Genomic DNA, 24775 nt, shown 5'->3' on the forward strand with positions numbered 1-24775 from the left:
ACCCAAACAGAAAAGGAGAGCATGGCTTCATTGTATTTTCTTCACTAGATTTCCATATGAGGGGCACATTTTATGATAGCACTCTGGCATAGAGGTTTTATTAAAACTAGTGAGGGGTTTCAGTTGGTCTGTTAGGAATAATGGGAATCTTTCACCAGTCACTGCCAAGACCAGTCTAGCCCTTAAGAGTAGTTTAGTGTACTAGCTTATGCAGTGATAGCTGCAATGGTAGGTAGATAACCTCGACATGCATTACCTTTGAGACTCGTTTCAAACATGAGAATAGTCCCTGACTACTGCCTATTTTTACTCTCGCAAACCTTATGGGAAAAAAATGATGAGCTGCATAGGATGATTGCTCAGTTAACTAAAATAGAAATAATCTCAGCTTGCACAGGGTTTATTTTTCTTTCAAAAGGAGCAAGGGCACACTTGTGAGGATTTCTTTCACTGCATCGTTGTGCTCATGTGGCAGTAAGCTACAGAAGTGAAACCTACATGTAATATCCCATGAGGTAGTGAAAGATGAAACTCAGAAAAGGAGGCGTGGTAGTGGCTCCTTTATCACATAGCAGTTCTGGTCCTAAGCCACCACCTCATTTACAGCTTAGGACTTGGGCCTAAAAGAAGAATATTTATGCAAATCTATAGCACTCTTTTATCCACTGTGATTTCTAAATGCCACATGCTTCACACTGACCTGCAGAATAATAATTGTTTGCTACATTTCCTGGTACCATCAGGGATTTACAAAAGCAGTGCTTTATCAGCTTTCCTTTGTATAGTAAGTACTCCCATCTTCAAATAATAAGAAAAAAGCAGTGTGTGAGGGTGCATAATAATATGAACTAAAGCAGGGTTATGCGATCATCCTAATGCCAAAAAAAAAATAAAATAAAAAGTGGAAGGATTTCACACTGCAGCTTCATTTGTAATAGGAAAAATGAGGCTATCATTCAATGGCCACAGGTGGGGATATCAAAAGGTATTACTGCTTAGATAGCAGTGGGTATGGAAGGGTTATGTTGAGGGCAGATGGTGTCCTCCCTGCAGAACAGATGGCCACCAAGTCATCCAGATCCCAAGAGCACCCTGCCTTGATGTCTTGTCAGATAATATAGCTAAAGGAAAGCTATTTAACAGAGCCTCCAAAGCTACTACTTTTTTTTTTTTTTTTTTTTTTTTTTTTCTTAATGGATGCTTCATCTCCCATAACAGTGTTCTATGCTGAGCCATGAAAAAGAGCCTCCTTTTTAATAAAAAGCATAATCCTACAAGCTAACACTAAAATGACCCAGTGGTAAAATATGACTCAGTTTAGTGACTTTTAGTGAAGAAAAGATTCTCTAAACTGCTCAGCCTACTATCGTGAGCCACTTGTAATCCCAGCTGTAGTTAATGTTTTTCTTTAAGTGAAGCTGGCTGGTGGTAAAGAGACTGAGTTTCCATGGTGCCCATGGACAGTGTAAGGATATCCTGAATTTTCATACTGCAAGTTCTTTTACAGTAACACAAGAAATAAAAAATGATACAGCATGTATCAACAACTCCTGTGAAATTTCAAAGTTATATTCATGAGAAGAAAATGGAATTGCGTTAAATATCACCATGCTGCCTTATTTTTGTACCTAGTAGTATATCAAGGGTATCATCCAGCATCTATCATAAGATCAAAAGTACAAAGGAAGCATGTGCAGAGACTGATAAAACCAAGTCTAACTGGGTACACAAGCAAAACTGGGAGTATGGATAAGCTGGAGCATGATTCTCAAACTTCCTTCCAGCCACTTCTCCTGTCAGTGTGGGGTGCTGTACTCAGTGAGCAATAGGGTGCAATGGTAAATGAGATGCACTGGAAATTTTAATTCCCACTGCTTCTTTCTCAGAGCTTTGGATGCAAACCCTTTCACTGGATTTGCCCTATGAAATGATTTAATTCTGTGTACCTCGTTATTGGCTTTAAAGTTGCTGTTTATCTCATGAATTAAACCATTGTGCTACTTATTGCATATACATATATATATATACATATATATATATATATTGCAAGGGACATTTGTACACCAGAGGTGTTGAAGTCAGTATTCACCTGGGGCTGTGTGCAATTTCTGTGCACTAGTTTGGGCACAGGGGCGCTGCAAAATGGTATCTATCACAATCAGTGACATAACCCATTTTTCAGCCCCTAGAGAATACAGAAGCAACATCATAAAGCTTACATGAAAGTCCTGCACTAGAAGGGCAGAGGAAAGCAGAAGGGATGCTGTGCTATCTTTACCAAATAGCTCAGTGCAGCCAGAACACAGTGGCTTTGCTGGGGCTGGATTCTGCTACCACACACCTGCCTGGGAGTCCTGCAGTGAAGTTCAAGCCTTGGCTGCAAACTGTAGGCGTGACTGAACCATATTAAAAGTTTTTTACAAGCATACGCAGTATTAAATTTTAAATGCATCATGGTTTTACAAGCCTCAACGTGTGATATGATCCAGATTCTTCTCTGCCTCATTTAGAGTCAGATTAACAAGAACACAGGCCTCCAGGTGAGGATCTTCTGAGCACCAGTCAGCCCTGTCCATGAAAGAGCTCTTTATTCTCTGCTGAAAGAGAGAATCAGGTGGAATTTAGGGTCCAGTGCGGAAAGCAGAGCATGTGCTTAGTGGGATGATGAGCAACTTTGAAAGAATTTTTATTTTTTAAAGTTGTGGTGGGGAGCTGCCTTTCATTTATAGTGCAGGGAAGAGATTTAACAAGTAGTGGATTGCAACACACAACACGTGTATTGTTATGGTTTCATTTAGCTTAGTTTTTTTTTTTTTTTTTAAACAGAAAAATGAGCAAACATTTTCAGGACTGAGTAAAAAGTGTTTAGGTTTTAACACAGTTGGAGTGTTTTAAATACTGGGGAGCAGGAAGAGGGAGGAGCAGAGGGATTTGAACCCAAGAAAGATTAATTAAGTTCTAGAAAGAAAACACACTGTGTGAATATTAATGTTGCATGATAGATATAGTATGGTTCTGAAGATTTTTAAGAGAACTGTTCATTCCAATTATGCCGGTGATTTCTGAACAGTAAAAACACATCCCCAAAATAGCTGCAGTTGTGATTTTTGCACTTTAGTAATAGATAATAGCAGTGATGCAGGAATTTGGTTCCTTTTTACAATATGTTTTGTGGCATAAATGTGCCTTGAAGATCATGATAGCAGCCCTAGGACTGTTTTATGAGGTGTAGGGATTCTCATCTAAAATCTAACGTCTGTAACTGCTTCCATGTCAGTCCTCTCTTTACTGCAAGTAGAGTTGATAGAAATTGGAAGGTCCATAGTGTATAGGTCCATACTGTATTCACAGAATCACAGAACTGTAAGGGTTGGAAGGGACCTCGAAAGATCATCGGGTCCAACCCCCCTGCCAAAGCAGGTTCCTCAGAGCAGGCTGCCCAGGTAGACGTCCAGACAGGCCTTGAATATCTCCAGAGAAGGAGACTCCACAACCTCCCTAGGCAGCCTGTTCCAATGCTCCGTCACCCTCACCGTGACGGTGAGGCATACATATTGAACGTATGCTTCTGTTCACTCTCATCTCTTTTATAATTCCCCCAAGCAGATAATTTACCCTTACTCTTATCCTTATAATTTTCAAAAATCTATTTAGGCAATCAAATCAATGAAAGGCAGACTGCACAGTGCTTAGCCTTACTGCAAGAGGTGAGAGCACTGTGGAAACACCAGGAAAGTTCCAGAAGAATAGGTCAAAGGGAGGACCATTGTGCTAACACCATGCAAACACAGTTTCAGAGAGGTGAAGGAAGTTGCTCGAGATGGGAGAGCAGGTCAGCAGAAGAACCAGGTGTATAATGCTGTATTTGACAATGAAGGGCTGTTACTTTCTGCTACACCAGAACTTGTGTGGCTGCTGACTGCTGTGTGAGAGTTGTATCACCTTGCTGTAAGATTTAATAAAATACCATTTCTTGTTCAGCTGATCCATTCCATATCCTTCTGGTAATATTTCATTACTACTGTGCCCTCTATGCAAAATTTAGGTCAGTTTTTATGAAAGTATTTACAGAAATTCAGGGAGCTTGAAAATTGATCTCCATCTATTTAAAAGCTTTTTCACTAAATCACTAAAAATAATAGTCTTAAAATATTCCCAGACCTTTCTCTACAAAGCAAATCTGAAGTTTCCAAAACTAAGGTCATTTCAGAGAAGAGATTAATTAAATAAAATGTAAAATGAAGTCTAAAATATTTCCTAAAGTTGTAGTCAGGTAAATTCTGAAACGTGACAGGCCAAACTCAATACTATGCTTCATATGATTTAAGTTATTGCAGAAATGCAGAACAGGTGTATGTGTGGTTTTTCACTTTTGCCACAATTACCATGAAAACTTTTGTGATAAGATGTGTTTTTCCAAAGTTCAAGCCTTTTTTTTTTTTTTTTTTTTTTTTTTTTTTTTTTTTTTTTTTTTTTTTTTTTTTTTTTTTTTAAGATAGATGGAAGACTTGAGCCCTGCCTTGTGGTGTTATAGGAAAGCAGCTTCAACTTTAACTGCTTTAACTGTGGAACACTTCACAACTGATGTGATCTAATCCACTTACTGTGTTGATATATAAATACAGGATAATCTGAACTGGTGGACCAAAGTACTTCCAGACTTACCACACCATTTCACTTTCCAGTTGCGATTTGCATCAACACCATAACATGGGAACCTGGAGTTCTTTGATCTTGTTTTTCTCCAGAATCGATCCTAAAGTAAGTTTTAAAACAGTTAATTAACAATATAATTAACAATATTACTATAGTTTGATGAAAATCTGTCTGTACACACAAATGAATTAATTTACTTCCATTTTGCATGACACAAACTGACGGGTCAGATTATACAGAAAGTCATGTTTGAATGACAAAATGAACATTCAATCTTTCCTGTCTGAACAATTTTTTGAGTAATACTACTGACACTACTTACATTTGTCCAGCTAAAATGGTATCCATCCACATTAAATACAGGCATAATATAGAAATACAGCTGAGTTAGCATCCTTCTCATGGCAGGATCAGTCTGGTATGTTTGCAGAGCCTACAGGAGAAAGGTCATGGTATGTAGCTTCCATAACAAAAATAATTTCCTGGTTAAGTGTTGTGACCAGTTAAGACGGTCATGCAGCCTTTGGAACTATAGAGGCCTGTTTCTACTGCACCGTTGGCATTCTTAGAGCTGTACTGGAAAGGCTGACATCTTCCTCTAAATGTGATTAAAGGTAGTGTGTGTATGTGAAAAAAGTTGTTCAAAAGACCCTATTTTTCTCAGTTAATTTTAATAGACAAGAAAATACAACTCACATTACATAGAAACAAATGCACGTGAAATGTTTTTTGATGTAAGAGCTGAAAGTCAGTGGAATAGTTTCTTAGCTGAGGAAACATGCTTAGGTCCCATAAGCCAATGGAGTGCTATTGTTCCTACCAGGTGATGATTTGGTGAGGTCAGAGCATGTATAAAAGTATTTAAGGCTCACCTTATGTAATCTTTTGTTGTATTCAAAGTAATTAACTATATTCACAATCATCAATAAAAGCAGCTTATTCCTTTACAATATAGAAAGCTCTGTACTTTTGGAGAAGCTCAGGTATAAAGCTATAAAGGAAGAGGAAGTCTGGGTAGGGAAAGGAATTTTTTTCCATTCTCCATCATAGAGAAATGAAACAAACCAGAAACTCCTCAGCAGCTATTTCAGGGAGAAGAAATTTGGCTGAGGAGGAAACAAGTCACCACAGATCACTTCCTTGACATTTTAATGCTTTTCTCTTTTTAGCCAGTATTAACAAATACAGCTCAGCTTGGGTCTTTGTGGTGGGTATTTACATATCAGAGATAACAAGACTGGCATATTTGCTTGTGGCTTTATCTGTGCATGCCATTCTTTTACTGCAAGTTACATCTGTAATTATGCATTTTGTTAGATTGAAGAGTTCTATATACTGTATCATAAACTGGAAGAAGAAACTCTTAAAAATACTTCTAAAAAAATCTCCTTAAAAGAGCCAAACATAATTAATTAATTTATGGCGATACACTCCTTAAAAACTACAAGGATAAGCTTTGAATTTTTTTCAGAGCTTTTCCAAATTTGCAAGAAGGGACATAATGAAAATATTTGAATTAATACTTTTAATTCAAAAGCTACAAAATCATAGAATCATAGAGTCACTGAATGGCTTGGGTTGAAAGGGACTTTAAATACCATTTAGTTCCAACTCTCCCTGCCAGGGACACCTCCCACCAGACCAGGTTGCCCAAACCCCCATCCAGCCTGGCCTTGAACACCTCCAGGGATGGGGCATCCACAGCTTCTCTGGGCAGCCTGTGCCAGTGCCTCACCACCCTCTGAGTGAAGAATTTCATCCTTATATCTACTCTGAATGTCCCCTCTTTTAGTTTAAAACCATTTCCCCTTGTCCTATCACTATCTGCCTGAGCAAAAAGTTGTTCTCCATCTTTTTTATAAGCCCTCTTTAAGTATTGAAAAGCTACAATGACGTCACCCTGGAGCCTTCTCTTCTTCAGGCTGAACATTTCCAGCCCTCTCACCCTTTCTCCATAGGAGAGGTGCTTCAGTCCTCTGATTATCTTTGTGGCCCTCCTCTGGACCTGCTCCAACAGCCCCACACCTTTCCTGTGCTGGGGACCCCAGACCTGGACACAGCACTCCAGGTGGGGCCTCACAAGGGCAGAGCAGAGGGGCACAGTCATCTCCATCGCCCTGCTGGCCACCCTTGTGTTGATGCAGTCCAGGATGCAGTTGGCCTTCTGAGCTGCAAGCTTGCACTGCTGGCTCGTGTTGAGCAAAATTCCAAGCTCCCTTTAATTTTTTAAAGCTGCTCTGTTTTATTTTGAATGACTGCTGTATTTTATGAAATACTATGGGAGACTTCGGAGGGCTTTAGTGCTTTGGAGGGCAGTTATACTTTTCAAACTTTTAAGTCTTAAAATTGATTTAGAGGCACATATATCAATCATTTAGTTCTGTTCTTTAAAACATATATGATTTATCTTAATAAACTGGTTAGCCTTTCAGAGTACCATTTCACTTAAAACGTAATGGACCTGGCACAGCTTTCTTCATGGAAAGTGAGAGTGTAGATGGTGTAAACTGGTATAAGTGAGATCATATTAATTCTTTCTGCTGAAATTATTTTGTCCTTCATAGTAAATTTTTATCTGGCAGTTTTATTTGGCACATGCAATAAGGCAACACAGGCTGTATAATCTTACCTCCCTTAACTGGGAGGTCTTTGGCAACGTGCCTCACAGGCACTAAGGTGTGTCATTGCTGGAGCACAGCACACAACTTGCCTTTTGTGCCGTGACTTTCAAATCCTCCAAATAATGATTGTGCGAACCCACCCCCAGCAGTGCTGAAACATTTTCTCCTCACTACAGCAGAAGCAAGACAAATATAAACCATTAGTGAATTAACTGCATTGTAGTTTGCACACAGCCCTCAGAATACAAAGTGATGCTACTTCATAGAGCTCGATTCTGCTTCCCCATCATGCAATCAATAGCAGCTTTGCTGCTGAATGCGCAGAGAGCCAGGCTGGCCCAATAAATGCTGAATAGTGTTATTAGTGAATGAACAGATGATGCAGGAACCCTGCCAACAACGTGCAAGCAATCTGCCTGGGGGATGGGGGAAATGACCGGTGATTAATAGGAGGGGGCTCAATCATCTGGATCAGCAGAGAGTAGTGGTTTCTGATCAAGCTATGCCAGCTTAGGCTGGCTGAGGACCCAGACCATACAGAATTTAATTTGGGGGATGAAGTAAACAAAAGAGCCAAAGCAATAAAGCACAAGAGTTTAAAATGGATTTAGGACACAGTTGGACTTTTTATGAAGTAAAGGGATTGACTCAGAAGAACAAAGTGAGGAAACAGGTTTGAGAGAAACTCTGAAGTTGCATGTGACCTTAATGATTTGCTGTCCCACAATTAATTGTTATTATATTTAAGGTAACAATCAGCTTATATTGTTTCTGTCTTTGAATTTAACATTCACATTGAATGTTAAACGTTACTATTTTAGCATAGAGAATTGACTCCATTGCTGTTTTACCAGAAATCACACACACACACACACACAAAACAAAACAAAACAAAACAAAACAAAACAAAACAAAACAAAACAAAACAAAACAAAACCTTCTGATAACACAGGATTAACTCCTCTACACATTTACAAAGACATCAGTTAAAACATCCTTCTGATGGCAGCATATAATGTTTTACTATTCTCTGTATTTCTTACATTTTAGCAGGGTGATACTATGATCTGCCCTTCAGGCCTTCATGGCCACTTTATCAGTTTGTCAGTAGTTTTCTCTGTCACTGTACTTGGAAGCAGTACATCCTTTTATCCCCATTTTCCTTTTTACTACTAATGCCCTGCTCTGGCACTCTGATCACAAGCAGAGCAGTAAACCTGTTTTTAAGGAGAAGGTACAAATGAGTACCTAGAACCAACCATCTAAAAGTAAAGGGTCAGATGTTCAAGATTGAAGCTTGAACTGTGTCTGAAACCTGAAACCATTTTTTTTTTCCCAAGCAAAATCTTACTTCCTCTTTCATAATATACAGAAAACATTGCCCATAGGAGGAATACAAAAACAGCAATGGAGAAAAATGACAGTGTGCTGAAACTCCTCTGCAGCACTCAGAAGAGAGTCCATAAAAAGACTGTGCAAAGGAGAAGGAGCTGTGGTATCCCAGGCTTGCTTATAGTACTACTTAATGATTCAAATGGAGAAGATACTGAAGCAGAGAAAAGCCAGAGGGACAACAACATGATTGATATGTTACAGAAACAATGAGCAGTCCCACCATGGCTGGGACCGCTCTAGCAATAGGAGATATAGCTTCTTGGTTCCACTCAGAGGGGTAGTACATAAAAAAACCCTCTTAAGTCCCAAATTGTTCAAGGACTATCTAGGTGGGAAAGGAAAAGCCTGTGTTATTCTGAAGCACTATGAATTCTTTAAAAGATAATTGTGTACAATCTGGTAATTTGTGTACAATCCTGGTAATTGTGTACAACTAATGCCCACATGAACTTGGTGGCAACCAACTGAGGTGTTGGTCTTGTATATTGAGGGAAACCCAATATAATTCACTTGAGTAGATCATTAAATTTAATAGTTGAGATGCAGCTAAATAATTAAGATACACATTATTGCCTATAGGTCAGTTTCTGAAACAGCTAAGTTGTTGAAAGCACGTAATTTTCTTTCACAGTGTTTCATGATAAATAGTGCCTTTGCATATCAATAGTTTTACTGAGGTCCTATTTTACTCAACATCGTCATAAAGGGCTGGGTTGCTAAAATATAAAACAGTATTCCTTCCCTAGGACAAGTGTTGAAGCAACAATGTGAATTGTCTTCATGCACTGAACACTCAACAGGTTAAAAGCCCTCATGGGTCAGACTTTGAACATCTTAGTGATTAATACTCACATAGGAGTTTACACTAGCAAATGTCATTGAACAATTCCTACTACAGGCACAAGACAGATGCAAGATTACCTTTATTTTATCAACATGCATTCACATTGTGAAAAAATGAACAGCTGCAAGCACAATGAAAGTAATTTCAAGCTTCTTAAGATCATGGGTAGTTGGGAAGATGCAGCTGGGTAGTTGAAAGTGTACAAGAGAAATAATGCAGGGCTTTTTTTCCTTTTGGAGAAGAAAAACCAGAAGTAATTTAAAATATGTATATTTTCACCATCGTGAAGGTGTCACATCAAAGGAGAGGACCTTCTCTAAACAATAATAATGTTGAATAGAACCTGGGAAAATCCATTATGGACCCAAAAAAGAGAAGAAATACTGTACAGCATAGAAATGGTTTGCCACAGCTGTTTTTAAAACAATGCATCACATGCCTCATTGTGGTGATATCACGGTACTGCACTCCATCCTTTTTGGCATTGGCTTAGGTACTATCCATTAAAATAATAACAATAATATTAAAGCATCACAATCACAACTGAAGGCCCAGTCCTGAAAACTCCTGTTAGTAGTGTTCACAGCTACTTTATTTTCCTACCCGTCAGAATTGGTACACATCAGTAACATCTGTTTTCAGTAGTAAGAATGTGCTGGAGAGATGCACAAACTCAGACCAAAGTGGGATGTAAGTTGGCTGCGGAAATAACAGACATTGTTCAGAACTGAACCAGCTGTGGAGTGGAGTGGAGATGTTGAGTGGTAGCAGAAACTAGATACAGATAGGTGTGATTATGGCATGGAAACTTCAAATGGCAGGAACAGCATTTGGAAGAAAGAAAAAATCATGCGGATAAAACAGATCCTGCATTTGTACCAGCACCTCTTGCTGTTGAAAGGCTGATGAATGAAGTACTGAGTGAAGAGGCTGAAAGAGGAGATCTCTCTGATGGAGCAAAACCAAATAACATCTCAGGCAGAAGCTCCTGACAGAAAAGAATGAATTAGCTAAAGATAAGTAAGGCTGAGTGTCTCAAATATAGATGCTGCAGGATGAAACAGATGGATTTTTCCCCCAGATAATGGATATACAGGGAGCACTCAGAGAAGACAATTTTATTTATTTATTTATTTATTTTTGAGGCTAGGCAGCTAAAAAGACAGCTGGGGAGACTAGAATCTGGCAAACAATAAAAATTAAGCTGAAATGATTGTATGACATTTACTGAAAAAGCTGTCAGAGCATTTGTGTAGAGATCTTTCACCAGGTGACTGGCACTTCAAGGTGAGAAGAGCTCAGTCCTCACAGTGCCACAATCAGTCACACTTGGGAAGGAGGCTGCAGGGGGCCAGAATGCAGCCCTTAGAAGTTTCTGGTCCTGTTTTAAGAAACAAGGGTGAACACAAAACTGATGAACAGGAGAAAAACACAGAAAAGAAGATTTTACAGAGTCAGCAGATGTGGTGGTTTAAAAACAACCAAGAAAAAATGTCAAGTCAAACCAACATCAGCTGAAGAGATTTAGCTGAAGGGAAGGGACCTTGGAAAGAAGGAGTGTATCCAGCTAAAGGGTGAAGGGAAAAATCTACAGATACAGTATTTGTTTTCACCTTACATGCCTCTGACTCTGGAATATTTCCTAAGATTTCAAAAGCTCTTCGAGTTTCTGAGAGCCAGTGCTCACATATATGCTAAGATTAGGGGTACATCTGTCCCCAGGAACAGCAGTGGTATAAATGTAGGGCATACAGAGAGATACAGTCAAGTCTTTGCTTGCTTTCCTGCACAGCTCTAAACCTCTGCTAGGAGAATGTGAAAAAATGGAGATGGAAAGCATATTTTGGTGTTTTTGTGTACGTGTGTGAACTAACTACATTGTCTCAAAGAATTCCTAAACACAGGTGTAACGAGCATTCTTTAAATTAATACTTGTGTGAAATAGTGGATTGTAGGAATGTGGCATTTCAGCTGTACCTGTCTGAAAGGCTTAAGTCTGTTGAGAAGTGATAGGTCAAGAATATAATCTTTAACAAACATTAGTGTATTGCTTCACATAACTCTTACAGACCCCTGAGGTCAGAATATTTATGAAGCGGGTGAAAAACTGGTGTCTGAATCTCTTAATCAGTGGGGGGAGCAGCCAACATTTTGAGGCTTTTCTAGTTATAAAGGTCGAGGGGAAATAAATCTCCTGAGTCTTAAAGGCTTACCAACTTTGATGCAATTCAAGACCCAGAAATGATCCAGAAAGTGAGGCTGCTTTCCTGACAGTGTGGACATCAGCACTGGAATGAGTGAGTGACTGAGTGCTGCTCTGCCTGCTGATGCAGCATCTCACAGGTGGTTTGTCCATCAGGACCTGGACTGTGGAACTTTGCAGAATGAGTATAAATGCTAAACTGGCTTTCAGCAGTTCTTAAAGTAGGAATAGTTATATCTTTACGGCCTTCTGACCACATGGCCTGACTAGCACTGAGGAATAGCCAAACCTTTTAAAAATTGATGCTGTCTTGGTCTCCTGCTTGGACCTGCCTTTGATCACACTGTTGTCCTCATTCAGTTCTGTATATATATGCTCTATTATTTTAGGTATTCTGCCTTCACAGTCAAGCACTTCATAAACATTCACTATAAGAATCTGAGGCCTCAAACCATCCAAAATTCCTGGTAAAAACTGGTCTCTGGGGCCTGGTCTGCAAGCAGGATGGCTGCCTTATTGGCAGAATGCATCCCACAAAGTGTCTCATAAATCAGTCTCAAGCTTAGAATACTGTAGGCAGGTGTTGCCATTTTGCTTCTTGGACAGTGTCTGTATTTCTCTTAGCTCAGTGCTATGGAGTGCAAAGATGGGATTCAGGCCTGGCTATGGCAGCAATCAATATCAAAGTCAGCATTTAAAAAAAATCTGCCCAGCTTTTTTTTTTTTTTTTTAATGTATTTATTTTTATTTATTTATTTGTTTGTTTGTTTGTTTTGTCTGAGGTTACCTGTCTGCTCCCTGTCTGCATGATGAAGCACAAACACGTTGCCTTGGACAATTTGGGAAATCATATATTCGGGATCATAGGAGACACATTTCAGAATTTGGACTTGCAACCATGCATCTCTCAAATTAAGGTATATAGAGCATATTGATACCTTTCTCAGATTTGGGATTCTTTTGAGATTCGACAGCTATTATGACCCACATGATGCAGTGCTGCAAGGGTACTTGGCTTCAGAGTGCATATTTGGATTCTTCTTTTATACAGCTCCTTTCCAGTGGATAGGGGTCAGGGAATTGTTATAGGTGGTCTAGCAAGGTCAACGCCTGAACCAAACATTCAAAGAATAATAATATTATTTTGAGGAAAATCCCCAAACTTAAACATTTCAAAAACGTAAGAGCCTAGGGAGTCTATGGAAGAGAATGCCACCATTCACATTGGAGGTGTAGATCTGCTGAAATGGCAGTTTTCCTTTTTTTTTCTAGAAAGGCCCACTTTTGTGGATTGGTGACGAAGGTGGTAGTGGAGGGTTACGTATTTCCAAAATGTCAGACTATTTGCATTGTCATTTGAAAATCTGATGAGGCCACTCACTTAGGGAACTGCATTTGATCTCAGTGGACTTTTCCTTTCTGCTTGCCATTGTATTCTAAGAACATTTTGTCATGAAGAAATATAATTTTTTTTTTTTTTTAATGGAAGCTGTTAATTAAATTTCTTGAATTTTCTAATCCTTCAGGTTTAAAATACAGATTCTTTCAACAGAAGCGAAGAATAGGGCATCTTAAAGTTATACCTCTTGTATTTTGTTTCTGAAAATGTTGTATGAGCAACATTTCAAGGTTATATATCATTGACATGGATCGAATGGCAGCATTTATTAGAGGGAAGAAAGTCAAACCAGATGTAATGTGAATCCTCATCTGCTTCCACTAAAACTGAAATTGAACCTAGTTTTGATGTTAATTTGAACAGCAGCCTGTGAATAATATTTCAGATTTTCAAAACAATGTTACAATCTTACATCTGAGGTCTGGATAATTAGATATCTGAATTTTGCTTTTAGTCTCTTAGCTGCACACACAGTGAAGAGGAGTTAAATGCTCTTAGTTAAGACATATACATACTTAATATACTTATATATTAAGTATACTTAATATATATATATTAATATACTTCTGCAAAACGTCTGTAGATTTTGCTTCCTTGTTTATGTGAAGGGCTATTTAATTTTGGTTAAATATGTTATGTCTGATTTTTTTTTGTGTGTCTACTGCTTTCTACAAAGTAATTACACATAACAGAGTCCCTTTCTTTCCAGTATGTAATATTTACCAACCCATTTTAATGTATGATTAGATTCCATGCAGATGTTTTAAAAATGTAGGAGGATATATATATATACATATATATTTAATTTGCTGCTGTGGAAACAAAGTCCAGGTTGCATTAGATTCATTTATCTTTGCAGGTTGCCTTCAGAGTAGTTCACGTGTAATCAGTTCCATTTCTTTTCACAGTTCGTATTGCTTCCCTATACTCCACTGCAGGTTTCTAATATTTCCACTGTCAGGGTCTTTATTTCTGGCCCTATTCATCTGAGTAAGGCTTGAGGTTGGTGGAACTCCACTGTAAACAGTTATTCGCAGCAAATAACTATTGCCAGGTTTTCTACTACAATACAGACCCAGACACTTCTCTGTGGCTCATCAGCTGGTACCTAAAACTCTGATCCTGCATGCACAGAAGTCCCATTTCTTGACCTAAAATTCAATGACCATGAGGTAGGGTTTCTCAGAGGCCACCAGTATTGTTAATCCCTGTAGAACATCTGATTATCTTTAGCTGAGACTAAAGGCATTCAGGGCCGCCTACTACAGAAACAGACAGTGAATTTCTTATTAACACCAGACCTATGGGATACCAAGCCAAGGCCAGAGCTCATCCTGGAGTAGATTATAATTTTTTAAAAGGGGACAACAACAAGAAAACAAAACAAAACAAAAAAACGCTCTGAAACCAAACAATGGTCTTTGCTCTCCTTTTGTTTCAGAACACAAGAAGGTTGTTTTTGTACTTCACAGTTATATTACTACATAATGCAAAACCCTTCCGTGTGTGTTCTCCTTCTCTTTGAAAGATCCTTGTGGATCTTTCTCCCTTTTCCCTTAGTTCAGCTGTTCCTTTTCTCTAACGATTGTATTTGCCTGAATCTAGAAGGAGCCTGCATAGCAGGCTGCCTCTTGTCTTCCCACGCTCTGGTCCCACATCCTCATTTCCCAAGTCTGCTTTGCCTTGCTCTGCTTTGCATTTTCAGATATATGTGTACCAGGTCCTGCTTGGCTGAGCAGCTCCAGATGCTTTGGAGAAAGCAGGGTGTTACTGCCTGTGCCCCAGTAAGCTGCTAACAACCAGTTGCCTGGTGGCACCTCCACCCTATGGGAGGGAGATGGTGTCTCCCATGCATGTAGGAAATTAGCTGGCACACCCCAACCTGTTGCTTCCAGGGGCACAAAGAAGATATTGAGGGCTCCCAAGCTAGCTGGGATATCTGGACATATCCTGAGTTTGAGTATAAAGTGACATTCATACATAGAGGCTGTTTTCTAAGCAAAATCTCCTGAAAAGCCTTGTGGTACACTGGAGTATGGATACTTGAAAAGGTGGATTATGTCTTGAACCCCATATAGACCTCCCACTTAGATCAGGAGGTTTCCTATATATAAAATAGCTTGGGAATTAAAAGTCAAGTGTCTCAATGTAAGCGGTAATAATATTTTCCTCAGCTTATGGCCATCAGGACCACAAGGGCACCCCCAGCCCTTGCTGTCAGTGCCCACTGACAGGGCACCCCACCCGGCCCTGCCTGGCCATGGTCTCTGCTGAACTGGGCCCATCCACAGGCCCATGTCCTGGCCTGGCCTTGACCTGTCCCAGTCCCCAGGGATGTCCTGATTCCTGGCGCTCCTGGCTGGGATGGTGGGATGGGACAGGCTGCCAGGCCCATGTCAGCCCTGGCCATGGCTCCCAGGGAGCTGCCAGCAATTCAGCAGCCTGACAGTGGCAATAAAAACAAGTGACAGAGTCACAGGGTGAAGTGAAAGCATGATAAAATATTTCAGTCTGCCTGCACAGTAAAGGGACGCGAATTTGCTGTTCCTACTAGAGGAGAGCCTAACGTTGCATAAATCTAGCTCCTCCTTTTGCTTGCCTTAAATCATTGGGCTTGTGGTGCTATTCCTTAGAGTCGACAGACATGCCTGGAAAAATCGTTTTCCAAGTGGACTGCCCTTTCTCAGAACTGCCCTTAGGCGCCAGGGAGGATGGAAAGTGGTGCTTACAGGAGGTGTTTGCCAGAAAAAGAGAATTGCAGAGTTTGAAGCACAGAGAGACCTAGAGTTTTCCCAGAGTTCTTACTCAAATTGCCTGATCCCTTTGAGAAAAGCATTATTCTAATTCAAACCATGTAATTGTCTTGTCCCTTCTCCCCTCCTAGCCATTTTAATATAATGAGGCTGCAAGCACAATTCTTATCCTGATGCATTTTGTTTTAATGCTGGATTGAAGTATTGCTCTAAGGAAAGAAGAAAATGTCTGTCATCAGTGAAAAATGGCAATCCATGACCAAGATGGACAGAACTATACATTCTTGTATATATGTCTGAAGGAACTCTTCAGTTCTGTAAAAACTTGCTTTAATCTAGGAAAATGCCTTTATATAGTTAGTGAAACATTCCTACTAGCAAGCTACTCTCCGAGGATCTCAAATAACAACCAGAAGGTTTTCCTATACACACACACAGCCTATGTTCTTCAATAAGCTCTACAGAGAAACCTCACGATTTTTACCTTTCTGCCACATTGTAGTGCTTTTTGTTAAAACGTCCATGAGGAAGGTGTACCTGAGCAGAAGGCTTCCCACCAGTGCCCATGTGTTCCAAACCTCTCCTTGCCTTCCTGCAGCCTTTTCTCCAGGGTGGGAGAGCTGCTCAGGAACACTTGCAAGTTTCTGCACCTTCACACTAACAACATTTGTAATAAATATACACATTATAATTGCACACCACTTTGGAGATCAGCTTCTGGATCTGGTTTAGCCCATCCATCCATCCATCAGCAGCTGTGCTGAGAGGCTCACCTAATTGTAATAGCTTCATTATTTCAGTACTTGCCCTACATGCTGCTGTGACTTTTGGAGGAATTCACATATGGTATCTCAGCTATTTCTGTGGTAATGACAAAATCTAATATCATTAGGGTGAAAGGCTGATCTCTGAGGTCCCTACCAACCTGGGTTTTTCTGAGATTCTTTTCTATGATTCTAGGGCGATCATGATGCAGAAATTTACTCTCATGAAGTGACTTACGGGGTCAGGATCTTTTTGCTGAATGGAGAGACCCCAGAAAATCAAAGGCAGATAAATAGCATTCTGGAATCATAGTGATGGGGTGGAACACAAGTGAGAAAATTGTGTTCATAGGAAGGACCTTGCAAATAAAGATTTTTCATCATTTATTTTGTGCAAAATCCTGCAAACATATCATGCATCTGAAATGAATCCCAAATTAGAAGAGATTAAATATTGATACTAAAAAATAAAAATATAAAATCCATTGCACAAGTGGAATGCAAAATTCAAAATCCTTTGATTTTCCTGATCATTTGAAAAATTGCAATATGATTGTTAGATCCCAGATATCAAAGATAAAGGGAGCATAAATCTGATAGGACAGGATCAAAGAAAGATTGGAGGAACCATATGATAGATATATAGATAATATGAAAACCATGATTTTAGGTGAAATTTGTATACAATTTTAGCTTTCAATTCCTATAGAATTACACAAAAGAGAAAGGTCTTTCTTCATTCATGTCCTTTAAGCAAAGATATCGCTGATCTGATCTAAAGCAGTACACACTGGCACTGATTTACCTGGACAATTACCAGAGTTAAAATCTCCACATATTTAGGTCTTGGAATAAAATCCTACTTCGTATCTCTGCCAATATGTGTCTGGCATATTTTTGTCCTGTGCCTCGCTGCGTCTGGCTGTCGTTATCAGCTTCGTTTACCGAGCACTTAGTGTTCCACAAATATATATATATAAAAGCAGTAAAATAGCTAGTTATGGTTCTTAATAGTAATGAACTAGATGAAATGTTTATTAAGCTGAAGGAGCCACATTGCTCTAAATGACTGAATACTTACTTCTTTCACGAACCACTGGCAAAAGGCAGGGCCAATCCACTCTCTAGCATGAATCCCACAGTCTATCCAGACAGCTTTCTTGTAAGGTCGTGCTCTTTTACCTAGCTTGAAGTGTGAATATTCATAGGCATATCAATTGCTCTCATGATGTTGGTGAGACACAGTAATGAGAAAATAATAGGCTATTTGAAACACTGAACCATTTTGAATTTCCTTGTATTGGGAACACAAACAGACTGTTTACAAAGGGAAATTATATGCTGGTATGGCCAAAATAATGAACCTGATATATGGAAAAAAATTACAGGAAAAGTGAGATCTGTCAATTCCTTTTTTATGAGTAATGGAGTCCTTAACTATCACATAGAGCAGGGTGAGGAAAAACAATGCTATAGGAATAGCTTGATACAGAATCAAATTTTAGGAACTCGTCAACAGTGGATGAAAAGAAAGTACATTGAAATTAAACTTTTTTGTGCCTTGTTGTAACCTTCTAATTCTGTGGTCCTAATAGTGTGCACTGAGAACACACAGTCATGGATTTTTGTCAATAGCTAAATAGGATGCGTGTGTGGCACATGCTGAGAAGGGATCCAGAGGGATCCTCTGGGATCCTTCTCTGGCAGAATTTCTTTACAGGTTGGCTGCAAAATTTTCCAAGTCCCTTAAATCCAAATCCTGCTAATTGTACATGCTGTGTGCTATCTGCATGTGTATCAACCCAATTAAAAAGGATTTGGCATTTAGTTCTCCAGCTTTTTTTTTTTTTTTTTTTTTTTTTTTTCATTAAGGGTGACATTCAGAATGATACTTAGGTCTTAGTAACTCTTCTTTAGGAAACATTGATAACCTGGATCTCTGATAACCTGCATCTCTGGTGCACATAGCATAATATAAGTAACTGTCTGCCACCAATTCCAGATTTTAGTTTGATTAATGACTATTTAATCTTTACCTTGAGTACAAACAGTGGTCTCCCTTCATAGGATTTTCCAACAGAGAACATATGAACAAGATCTGAATGAGTTTTATTCAGATGATGCATCCAGTCTTGGATCTGCAAATACAGAAATAAATTTGTTGCTTCAGTCTTTGCACTTCATGGTGAAGCAACTGTTATTAATCTCAACTGTCAGTACTCAGTATATTTTTGGATTTTCTTGTCGTTTTTCTTTTTGTGTTGTTTGTTTTGTTTTGCATTTGTTTTCATACTTGAATTACCATTGGGTTCTCATAGCTTTATTGCCAGAGGCTGGATGCTGCCTGCAGTTACCTTTTATTTTATTTAATTTTGTTTTTCCAATGTTATTATTGGAATGCATTAGCTGCTGCTATCAAAAATCTGCTGATGAAGCTAATAAGCTGCTCCCTTTAAACAGCAAGAATGGACTAAAGAAAGGAGACCCATAAGTCTGCTCGCCAAGACACAGGATGGCAAACAGGTTCAGTAAGCAAGGAGTACCTCTAGGAACACCTGTAGGATTCAGCACTACTTATATAATTTGTTTATTTGACAGGCATCAGATCTCTTCAAGGTGCAACACCCTGCATGCTCACTCTAGCGACTTCATTTTGGTGCACACCAAAATTCTATGTGCGAATACTGACATCAACAGATTACTCAGCTATCTTTTCTGGACAGTATCCCTTATATATGAATCTGTATTGAAATGTTTTGAGTCTTTGGATGCCTTCTGCAAATACTTAAACTTTTGTTCATATTCCTTACTTAAATGATTCGGTGAGACTAATCACTCAGTGAAATCTCTTACTTACATCCGAATAGAAGACCTATTTTAAGAACAAAACTCAAAACCTGTCAAAGATAGTTACATGTAAATATATGCTTTGAATAAAAATGCATGACAACATATATATTTTAAGAAGGTGCCTATTTTTGAACAAACATTTAGAACATTTCTGAAGATGAGCAAGCAACCATAACTTGTACAGAGGTTGAAATTTCAGTCTCATGAAATGAGGCTGATGTAGCAGATACAAGGTGCAATATGAATTTTCACGTACTTCTTCCAGGGAGTGATATACTTCATAATTATACCCAGGGAGGGACCTTCGATTTCTATATGACTTTAGTCCAGTTTGGTTTTCTATTGCTTTCTGTAGATCTGATATGAGGATCCTAGGTAAAAAAAAAAGATTTTTGAAAAACTAGTAGAACACACAGGCTAAAGCAGAATGACAATCACATTTGGAAGAAATACAGCGGGAATTAAAACATCCTGATGTTACCTCATCTGTTATATTTTGACAGTATAGTGCTTGAGGCTTATTTGAATATATGCTGTCAACTAAATACTCCAGTTGCTTTGAAATCACACAGTGCCTTCAAAAAACACAATGAGCTTGTTAAGTGAATAAAACAGAATGATGTAAATAATGCAGCCAATGTGAAGAATAAAACACTTCCATTTGTTTATGGAGCAGCATTTGTTGTCATCTTTTATAATCCAGTTGTACTATGTGATTATGGATCTTTAAAAATTGGTTTCAAGACCATAAAAAATATTTTTAGGCTTAGAAAAGCACTTTCTCTCAGGAGTATCGTACTGTCATGGAATATTCCATATGTCTATAAGTTGTAGAGGCAAAAAAAAAAAAAAAATTAAGAATTTGGTGGGTGGCCTTATTCCATTTGAAACACAACAAATGACAAAGAAACATTCTTAAATATGGTTGTTGTTTACATTTATCTACTTTGCAATAGTTGTCTGCTGGTTATTTTAAAATAACTTGGAAAAAAACTTGAAACAACACTAAGAGTAACAAATATATGTATACTTGCAAAAAAGTGAGGGTCTTTGCATTAAGAGCAAAAGGTAAGAACAATGGTTCAAGCTGAAAATTTTCCTATTTTATTGCAAAACCAAATAATGATACAAACCTAAAAATATAATATAGAAGATATCTAAAAAGAGTGATTATATCATAGAGGGGGGAGCATCCACCTCCTTCATCACACAGTAGCAGGGGCTGGGAATATCATCCCTGACAACAATAGTGATGCCCCTGTGAAACTGAGGGCAGTGCTGGTATTACCACCTCCTTTTGAATGGAACTTCAAGAGCTCAGCAATGTGTAATCACCACACCACTCATTCATCATTCCTGTAAAACGATGGTCACACTCAACCTTTTAAAGTCTTACAGGCATTAGCTGCAATGATCAGAAAGAGATGGGAAAAAAAATGCATTCACTCAGATCCTAAACGGACTGCGTAGCATATACCTATAAGACAATAGGTCTATATCCACATATAAATCAAAGTAAAGGTTATCTGCATTCTTCAAATGTCTTAGGGAAGTAATTGTATAATTAGGAATTACATTGTTCTACATCAGAAACCTTTATTAAACAAACTAAGGACTTACAGTCTTGACTTGCAAAATGCCATACACTCTAAGACCAGTACAGTAAAGCACTTAAGCCTCTAATTAGATTAAAGCAGTGTTTTTATGCAAATAGTTAGGGCATCTAATATGCTAAAGAAATGCTTACCTGCTGTGCTGAATTCTGATTAGTGTAAGTACCTACCAGGATCATGCTCTGTTTGCTTTCACAATGCTAGATTTAATTTCACAACTCCTGCTTGTCCATGTGTCTGTACTCCAGATGAGGTATGATAATCTTTGTTTATTTTTAAACGACTGTGTACTGTGTGCTTATAGCATCCAAAGGCTCTTCAGTTGCTCAGATGTGAATACAACCTAAATGTCTTTGTTGCCAGAGAACCAACAATCTTGACAGCTTGGTGCAGTAAAGCTTTGTCTGAAGCCTATTTTCATGGCTGCATTGTCCTAAAGTCAAGCACTGGGACAGACAAGCTTCTCTTACAGACAAGGGATGGTCACCCCGCTCATTATTGGGGCTACTTCGTGCTTCCTGTCTTCAGACATTGGCTGTGCATCCCGTCAGCCTTGCTCCAGCTGCTCTCTGACTATACCTGCTGCTCCTCTGATAACAAACCCTCCCAGCTCTTGCTGAGAAGATACAGATAGATCTCAGTAGGCTTTTCAGGACAAGCACATGCTCATCTGTGACTTTGCAGGGTTTTGCTCCTAAGTGTCCTGATGGCTGGGACAAGTAGACAAGAAGTCCGAAATGGGCAGCAGGTAGATGAAGAGAGGGAGCAAAGAAACAACCTGGCCTTAACAGAATGCTGCCCAGGTTCCTCCTAAGCACACATCTCTTGTGTGCCAAGTGTTACAGAGGTCCTCTGGAAAAAGGATGTAGGGTATTCCAAGTGTTTGCAGCATAATGCAATTTTAGGCAGACTGCAGAGGCCCTAAGCTCTTTCTTAGCTCAGATCGTACCTTTTCATGCCCTGCTTTGCAACCTACATAAAGTTCTTCATGTATAATGAGTATTTATGACACATATAAAGTGGCCTTCTGTCATTTCATTAAGGGTGATAATTATGAGCAGGAACAGCAGCAGGAGTGAATGCAGCTGTTGGGGCACAGTAATTAAGGGACTTTTTTGTTATAAGCACAGGAAAACAATTACAGAAATCACCATCTCCTTTTTAAATCTAAACAACACTGAAGCAGTGTAAAATCCACATGAAAGTAGCTCTGAACTTCAGCTACTGGGCCTGAATAAATAATTTCCTTATGTTTGTTTTTGTATTTTTAGAACAACAAATTAGCAGGAGACCATAGTTGAAATAAAAATGGGATTCTGATAACAGCACATATAATTCACAATATGCTTTGTGCCATTCTCATCTTCGCACTGAGAAATAAGTATTAAAAGCCTCATGTAGGGCTTTATTCATCAGATGCTTGAGAATTCAAATAACTCTTCTTTGAGTATTCATGTACTTAAGCATCTCACTGAAAAGGCTTTAATGACAAGATCATCACTTGTGTCTAATGTAAGTGTATCAAATTGATAAATATCATTTGACAAGTATACTTCAAAACCGTCTGGAATGTTTTCAAGAAACCCTTTAAATGATATCTGATCCTTAACGTGCATTTGTTCCATATGACTTGAATAGGGTCAGTAGGAATGGAGAGTTATAAAACAGAACCAGTATGTTCCTTTATAATTCATGAACTCTTTCCTCCTCATTTACAGCATACTTGTAAACAAGCCTAGCTCCTGCTAAACACAGGGAGAGGCAAAGCAGACTGCAGAATTAGTAATTACCATCCCTCTCTTAACAGATGTGATTTCATATACTTTGAAAACACTTAAACTTGACTCCAAAGGAGGACATTTAATTAAAACTGCCTGCCTGTGGGAGATTTTCTGTTCTCCCATTAAAATGGTTGTTTTCTTCACAATGCCTAGCTGTCTGCCAGTCTAATTGCTACATGGAACATATTTTTAAGTGCACTTGGTGTGGTAGACGCAGACCTGCCTTGGAGGCCAGGTCTCTGGAGAGATGCACAGAATGGGAAGCGCAGGCTTACGTGTACTGGATGTTGGCTTGCTGGAGGAAGGGTAGCAGGCTTCGGGATGTGTTCTGTGGCACTCGCACGTCGGTGACCGTACCTTCGTCGATGTGGAAGGTGCTGCTGGGCTGCCACAGGTCCACCTGTAGTGCAGGAACCAACCTGTAATTCATATGCATTCAGTGTAGGTGGGGAAATCCAGGAGATGGCACGCTTGAAGCTATGTAGGCAAACACTGTAGACATGGTATAGACAATAAAACTGTATTGGCTGGTCCAGCTGAATACCTAGGGAAATGGAGTAGATTTTGAGAAAGACTGTGTTCAGTTTACCACAATTCTGGGAGATTTGCTAATGGGAAGAGAGAATGACTTCAGGAATGTGCCCCCTCAAATGGCTTAAAACAAAGGCAACCTCCAACTTCATGCACTTCTTTGGACTACTATACGTTCCCTGTGTATTAGCTTCTGTGGAGTCCATGAGTTTATTTATTTATTTATTTTTAATTTCATGAGGTGTTTTTTATAGTCATTAGGGCAGTAAAAGAAATGAACACTCAGGAGGGGTGGAAACTGTAACTTGCACCTGTGTTGTTTGCAAAGTGTACCATTTTATTTTTGATAATAAATAGATGAGAGTTCAATAACAGAAGGTCATCAGTGTTCTGAAGGAAGCTGTAATCTACCCAGTCATTTTAAATGAAATGACAAAATGGCATGATTAATATAGTGAGATATTCACAATCTTCTAAAAAACATGCTATCTACTAAATGATAGCAAAAATATTTATTGCTATCTGTACTTGAACATACCTAAGGAATGCTTCTTGTTTCGTTTTACTTTCTTTGGTTGCCAAATATGAAATACGCTTGAAAATTTTAGCCCAGAACTTGAATTTTTAAGAAAGTTTCCAAAAGGGAATTGAAACTCAGTGTTCTGTACCCTGTAGCAAATGGTGGTGTACTGCTCAGCCATATCAACAACAGATGTACAGACTCTTAAATGGAGGTGAAAAGAGTTTTTTCTCAACCAGTGCAAGTCCAGTGGCACGAATACAAGTTACCAAATCTCTTCTGATAGCTGCTGGCTAGCAGTAGGAGAACATGGAATGGAGTACCAACAACAACCTCTGTGTAAATACAACAAATGTCTGTGTCAAGATCTGCTCACCTTAAAAATATGTTTGTGTACTGAATATAAAGACAATAATTTAGTAGGGACTATCATATATTCACATTTCTTAAAGAGAATTTAATAATTATTAATACATGATAAATATCCTTTGAGGTTTATTGTGATCAGCTGTGCTAGGCTGCACTGATGAAAGTCATGGACACAGCTCTTGAATGTCCCTTTTCTGACTTGCTTTCTAGGTTTCTAAGAAGGTTTTTATAAAGTAGGTTTTAAAAGTTCCTGACTTCTGTGCCACAGAAGCTATTTTGGAAATATCTAACACATCTCAGTCTTGTTATGAACCTTGTTTGAGAAGACAGTACAATCTTGTAACAGAGGTTTAGTTCCAACAGTGTCTCACATGGCTGTAAATAAGAGTAATCTGACTACCAGGAAGGCATCTGATGCTGAACTTGATGCTGCCTCTAAAGCAGTAGTGACTTCAGTCCAGTTAATCCAATTAAAT

The 24775-nt window shown here is 38.8% G+C and overlaps 1 protein-coding gene across 1 annotated transcript in view; it reads right to left on the reverse strand.

Annotated features, from left to right (window-relative positions):
- The window catches only part of CPA6 (carboxypeptidase A6), a gene marked incomplete at its 3' end in the record, with an annotated part of 31099 nt that extends 7516 nt beyond the window's left edge, over positions 1-23583 (reverse strand). Inside the window, exons 1-6 of the mRNA XM_084509399.1 lie at positions 23155-23583; positions 19742-19856; positions 18672-18773; positions 17717-17821; positions 4979-5089; positions 4666-4756 (exon numbers count right to left, since the gene is read on the reverse strand). Coding sequence (XP_084365525.1) covers positions 4666-4756; positions 4979-5089; positions 17717-17821; positions 18672-18773; positions 19742-19856; positions 23155-23315 — 685 coding nt within the window. The 5' untranslated portion in view covers positions 23316-23583. The remainder of the gene's footprint in view (positions 1-4665; positions 4757-4978; positions 5090-17716; positions 17822-18671; positions 18774-19741; positions 19857-23154) is intronic.
- Between the last annotated feature and the right edge of the window lie 1192 nt (positions 23584-24775).

The sequence above is a fragment of the Aythya ferina genome (genome assembly GCF_964211825.1).
Source record: "Aythya ferina genome assembly, chromosome: 2".
NCBI lineage: Eukaryota > Metazoa > Chordata > Aves > Anseriformes > Anatidae > Aythya > Aythya ferina.